Source organism: Vombatus ursinus, unplaced genomic scaffold, assembly GCF_900497805.2.
Source record: "Vombatus ursinus unplaced genomic scaffold, bare-nosed wombat genome assembly UNPS02014793.1, whole genome shotgun sequence".
NCBI classification, from domain to species: Eukaryota; Metazoa; Chordata; class Mammalia; order Diprotodontia; family Vombatidae; genus Vombatus; species Vombatus ursinus.
In genome coordinates this window covers 13,953,279-13,959,006 of record NW_020954571.1, presented here as the reverse complement: position 1 = coordinate 13,959,006, position 5,728 = coordinate 13,953,279, and the positions used below count along the sequence as shown (strand labels likewise).

Below are 5,728 nucleotides of genomic sequence, written 5' to 3'. Positions count from 1 at the left end.
ACTCATTGATTTTAAGAACTCGACCAGCCATCCTGTGAGACTGGCCAAAATTTCCCTCTAACTCCTAGCCCAGAGCTGGGCCATGGCCTTAGTCATGGGATTCAGAACTGGCAGTGAGTGGTCTTAGAGAGCAACTTGTGATTTTTACATCTAATCATGGTGTATGTGGGGAAACTGAGATCCAAAAAGTGAAAAGGACTTGTCCAAGGTGGAATACTTAGCAAGAAGTTGAGGCAGGATTAGAACCTGGTCCCTTTGGTTTCAAATCCAGTGCTCTTGACCCTATGCCACCCACTTACCTCCTGGCAGGAGGTTTGTCCCAGGGCCAGTCTTCCTTAAATAGAATGTAAATGTTGGTTGAGGATCAACTGAATGTGAATAAATAAAAGTTCATTGCTTTGGCTTGGAGTAGAGTGACCATGTTTATTTATTTAACTGGCCTCTGGATTGATTGACAATGGAGGCCACCAGGGAGCTGGGCCATCCTGGTCTAGGAGAGATCTTCTGCCCTGGAGACATCCTTGGCATCCTGGCTTTCCTTCCGATTGTGATTGTGTTCCTTCTCCAAGGGCTCACACTTATCCTGCGGGTGGGATAGGTAGGAAAGTGAGGTTAGGAGCCATGCCCTGGGAAATGACAGCACCAGCCAGACCAGTGTGAAGGCTGCTGGTCAGGCCCAAGGGAGGGCAGGGTCACTGGCTCCATCCAGTCCAGGCTCCCTAGGGGCATCAGTCTCTTGGCCAGTAAAGATGGCCCAAATACCATGTTCTTTTCAGCCTCCTGCATTTTGAGGGGTTTGCAGCTCAGTCCCCTGTCCCCGGTTACTGCAGGACGCCTCCGCCTGGCTGGTCCACTGGTCTCTCATAGTGGGCCTCTAGGACAGTCAGCTCCTCTTCCTGCCTCACCTCCTCCAGGCACCAAGATCTGCCAATTCAACCTCAGCAGAATCTCTCTCGTCTGTTCCATCCTCTTCACCATTTCCATTCTCTCCACCCTTGCCCAGGCCTCACTGTCACAGCCTCCAATTGGTTTCCCTGCCTCCAATTTCTCCCCTTTCCAATCCATTCTCCACACAGCCACCTAAGTGATTTTCTTAAAATCTAGGTATAACAACATCATCCTCCCCTATTCAACAAACTCCAGAGGCTCCCTAGTACCTCTAGGATCAAATTTGGACTCTTCTTTTGGGCATTTAAAGCTCTTTAAAACCTGGTTCCATTCTGCTTTCCTGATCCTCTTCAACATTATTCCCCCCTACAACTCTATAGTCCTACACTCACCTGTTTTCTGTTCCTCACACACAACATCTCATCCATCCCCTCTGTCTTTGCCCTGGCTGTACCCCATGACCAAAATGCTCTTCCCCTCTTGGATCTTTTTCAAGACTCAGTTCAAGTGCCTCCTTCTTCATGAGACCTCTCCTGGTCCCCAGAGGGTTGAGTACCCTCCCCTCTAAGGTTACCCTGTGTCTGTTCTACATGTGTTTGGCATATTGGTGCGTGTGGTATCCTGCTTTTGAATGTAAGCTTTGTGAGGGCAAGGACTGTTGTACTTTTTCCTCAGCATGTAATGAGTGCTTAATTAATGCTCTTTTGCTTGCTTGTTTGATTGCCCTCCAGCCCATACCAGAATAGGTTGCCAGACCTAGAGATCCGAAGCATTATGTCACTGACCCTGCTTAAAGCCTTTGGAGGTTCCTCTGGCCTCCTTTGCTTGGCCTCTATGCTATCCTCTGAGCTTTACCTTGCTCCAATCTGTGTATAGAAGCTCCTCCTCTTGGAAGCCCAGGCACTTGGCAATCTCCTGGAACTCTTTCAGCTGCTCCTCAGAGGCCTTCTGGGTTCGAACTTTGGGAAGGAGAATGAGGAGAGTCAAAAACAGGCAAAAAGCTATGGTGGAGGAGATGACAGTGGCCAGTTACAGCACAGTATTGTATTGGGAGGGTAGAGGTGGGGCATCATCCTCAGACTGGAGGGGACCCTATGGCAGGTGACTGAATCAATCAAATTTGGAAAGGGATAGAGGGTCTGGTGCATGGGAAGATCTAGAGACAGGGAGGGTTAGAATTTGGGGCCCAATGGGGGGAGACCCCATGAGGAGAGTGGATAGTAGGTTGGGTGTCTGGATAATCATGGAATAAGCATAGGATTCAGAGCCATAAGACACCCTTGAGACTGTCTAGCCTGGTTGCTTGCTATGATGGAGAAGGAAACTACACATGTATTAAGTAGCAGAGCTTATACCAGAACCTCCATCTCTTGCCATCTGCTTTCACCTGGGTTCTGTGGAGGAAACATACCAGAAAGAGACACTCCTCCAAAGACTTTGTCATTTGGAAAGTAGAGAATCAAAAAAGCATTCGGGTCCTGGGTCAGCGCAATGTGGCCAACATGTTGCTGCTGATCTGACTCTGGTGGAAGAAATGAAATGTCCACTGAGCACGTCTAGTCCTGCCCTTTAGGCTAAGCAGAAACAGCATCTTGCCTTCCCACCATCTCTTCCCCAGCCCAAGAACCTCCTACGGTATCTTACCAATCTTTAAAATGGTTCCTTCGGTTCTGTTGAAGAAGATCTCACCTTCCTGATACACACACTTGTCTCCACTAAAACAAGAGATGTTCCATATAATGTCATCCAATGAGAAGGGCTTCAGAGTCATAGAAGTCAAGCCCTCCATAAAGCATGAGAGAGTCATGAGCAGAGGGACAAATAGCTAGCTAGTGAGAGAATCTCAGGCTGGGACCTGGGTCTCTTTCCTCCCAGTTGTGAGAAATGAATATTTCTCTCTTGTACTTAATAACTAATTATTGTATTAGGACCAAGGTTTTCCACTTTTCTACTCCCTCATCCAGAAACCGACCAGTGTGGGAAATCTCTCTTGAGATTTACCCAGGCCAAGATCTAATTAGAGAGCATTAGAAATTCTAAGTTTGGACTAATGGGTGTATTCTTGCTCATTTTGTCTGGAGAAAGGTTGATTCTCCCTATTATCAAGACATGTGGAAATTGACATCTCTCTGACCAAGATTTGAGATCCTAAGTCACATATCCCAAGACCTTCATTTTAATATAGCTCACAACTCCCATTGTGTTAATCAATCTGAGTTGATTTCTATCCCTCAGGAATACCTACTTTTGGGGGGGGGGGCTAGGCAATGGAATTAAGTGACTTGCCCAGGGTCACACAGCTAGTAAGTGTTATGTGTCTGAGACTGGATTTGAACTCAGGTCCTTCTGAATCCAGGGCCAGTGTTCTACCCACTGCACCACCTCATTGCCCCAGGAATACCTACTTTTTGAAGGGCATATGAACTGTGACACCCACCACCATTAGGGATCTTTTTGGTCTGAGAGATGGCCAAATGAGTATCCTTTTATTAGTAACCTATTGTCTTTATTAATAAAATTATTAAATTACCCAGAAAACATGTCTCTTGAACTTTTTAAATCGTCACACAGTGCAGGATAGGAGAGATTCAAAGAGAAGGAGGATAAAAGGAAGTTGAGAAGACAGGGGGATGAAAATGTTAGGGAAGAGCTACCCAGAACTTGTATATGGAACAGGAGAAATAACACCCAATACTATGGAACTCTGAGATTTAAAAATGTTTTCCCCACACTAAGCTCTGAGGTGGGCAAGCATAATTCTCCCCATTTCATGGGTGCAAAAACTGAGGCTCAGAGAGTTGCAGTGCTTAGCCCCACATGTCTGATAAGTGGCATAGCAAGGACTTGACACCAGACCGTCTGATGCCAAGGCTAGTACTCTTTCTGCCACGTCACTAGAAGAAGACCTGAAATTGAGAACAGAGAGAGAGTAAAGGAGGCAAAGCAGCATGGTTCTTCATTGTGCCTCTTTCCAATTTCCTGGCCCGCTGCTGTACTGAGAACTCTTACACTGTATTGTACTCTTTTCCTTGGAATGTGTCCTCTGTCTTGTTGGGGATCAGGTAGTAGAAGGATGACTGGATTGTCTGGGCCTCTTTTCGGTATGGAAGGTAGCCAAATGCTGAAGCAACGTAGTACCACTTGCCAGACTCCTGGAAAGATAATAGGCATTGGGTGTTAATATAGAATCTGGGGTGGGATGGGGTAATGCAAGAAATTACAAGAAAGTTCTTCTTTCTATGCCCTACCCCATGAGATCACTCGAATACTATCCCATTGTGCATCATAAGTGTGAGCTATGATCGTTGCACATGACCCTGGCCATCTTGCTATGGGTAACTGATCACATCTCCTTGACAACCAATTAGGGTGTTTAGAGGCGGGGACCAGGCTATCCACAGTGGCAAGACACATATACTAGACTGCATCCAGTTGTGGCCCAGGATAGAGCAGTGTTGGGATGAGTAACTGCAAAGAGACTACTTCTATCTCTGTCCCATTCTAGACTTTGGAAAGCCCATAAGAAAACTCTCCTAAGCAATCAGGAGAGTTAAAAACACAAGGTCCCCATGGGGGTAGGGCACACAACTCTCCATGTCAATTAAGTCTAGAAAAGTCACATCACAGGCCTAAGGATTCAGTTAACCTTTGGTTGGTTGTCCACTCTCTTCCTTCTGTGGGGCCAGGTGACTTTTCTGCATAGTTCAACATCAGCAGTGAAGAGAAAGAGAGTACTCACCTGGTCTATTATGGTGTCATTGAGGGTTGAAGTCAGATTGACACAGTCTGGCTGCTGACACATGAGCAGAGGTGCAAAGCTCAGGATGAAAAGGACCCAGATGAGTACCATGACTATTGGGGAGGTAGATACCGGAGGCTGGAGCTGAGTCTCAGGGAAATGAGGAACCGAGACAGAGTCTGACTTTATGACTAGTGGGAGGGCATTGACCCCAGTCCTGCTCCGGGCGTGGATGGCCCCTTTATGAAGCAATCAGGTGCATGTCTGGGAAATTGCTTGCTCAAAAAATACCTTCTTTCCCCAGACTGAGCCTTGCATAATATTTAAAAGTCCAGATTTGGCAACTACCCTAATGATGAGTAGTAACAATAATAACAACAATAATTACAATAATGGTGGACAGTGTGTTTGCACTTTAGGGTTTATAAAACACTTTCATGGTACCCTTCACCTAGTAAGTATTTAATAAATGTTTTTTGAATTGAGTTAATATCTGTTACTTCCAATGATATTTATAAAAGCCTTGGAGGGCATAAAAGATCCCAGGTCTATCTCGCTTTAAGGTTTTAAGAACTCTTTCTTCACAATAGCCTATGAGATGGGTTATAAAAGCAATGTACAGTGATACAACTGAGGCTCTGTAAGCATATGGTCAATCAGGGTCAAAGACTAGATTTGAACCCAGGCTTTTCCAGAGTCTAAATCTTTCCACTTTCTAACTCTTTCCACTCTTTCCTTGGGCTAGCAAACTATAACTCAAGGGCCAAATTTGGCATGGTGCCTATTTTTGTGTGGCCCATGAGCTAAAAATAGTTTTCATATTTTAAAATAAAAGTTTTATTTTGCATCTAAAAATATAAATGAAAAAATATAAAAACCATTCTCAGCTCACAAGGGCCTTACAAAAGTAGGCCATGGCTGGATTTGGCTCTCGACCTGTAGTTTGCTGACCCCTGTCAAAGCTTTTCTTGGAACAAACTGAGCCACAGAGAACCATGACATGTGAGAGCTGACAAAGCTAACAAGCCAGTAGCACATTTGGGATTCAAACCTAGGGCCCCTGAGTGTTCTTTGCCTTCCCTCATGGCTGAAGCTGATATT

General features: G+C 45.4%; 1 protein-coding gene across 1 annotated transcript; it reads right to left on the bottom strand.

The window, feature by feature from the left end:
- Positions 1-403: 403 nt before the first annotated feature.
- Positions 404-4,804, bottom strand: LOC114048397 (alpha-1-acid glycoprotein 1-like). The gene is made up of 6 exons (XM_027869286.1): positions 4,628-4,804; positions 3,898-4,040; positions 2,533-2,603; positions 2,300-2,410; positions 1,744-1,847; positions 404-583 (listed from the first exon to the last, which is right to left on the bottom strand). Exons 1-6 carry the CDS (start codon positions 4,736-4,738, stop codon positions 491-493), a joined length of 633 nt encoding a protein of 210 aa, XP_027725087.1. The 5' UTR covers positions 4,739-4,804; the 3' UTR covers positions 404-490.
- Positions 4,805-5,728: the final 924 nt, after the last annotated feature.

Bases quoted from the DNA above. Each gene is read 5' to 3' on its own strand.
- LOC114048397 (XM_027869286.1), bottom strand. From the start codon at position 4,738: ATGGTACTCATCTGGGTCCTTTTCATCCTGAGCTTTGCACCTCTGCTC. The intron at 4,041-4,627 runs GTGAGTACTCTC...TTATCTTTCCAG, and splicing joins ATGACACCATAATAGACCAG to GAGTCTGGCAAGTGGTACTA. The intron at 1,848-2,299 runs GTATGTTTCCTC...TCCTTCCCAAAG, and splicing joins TGGAGGAGTGTCTCTTTCTG to TTCGAACCCAGAAGGCCTCT.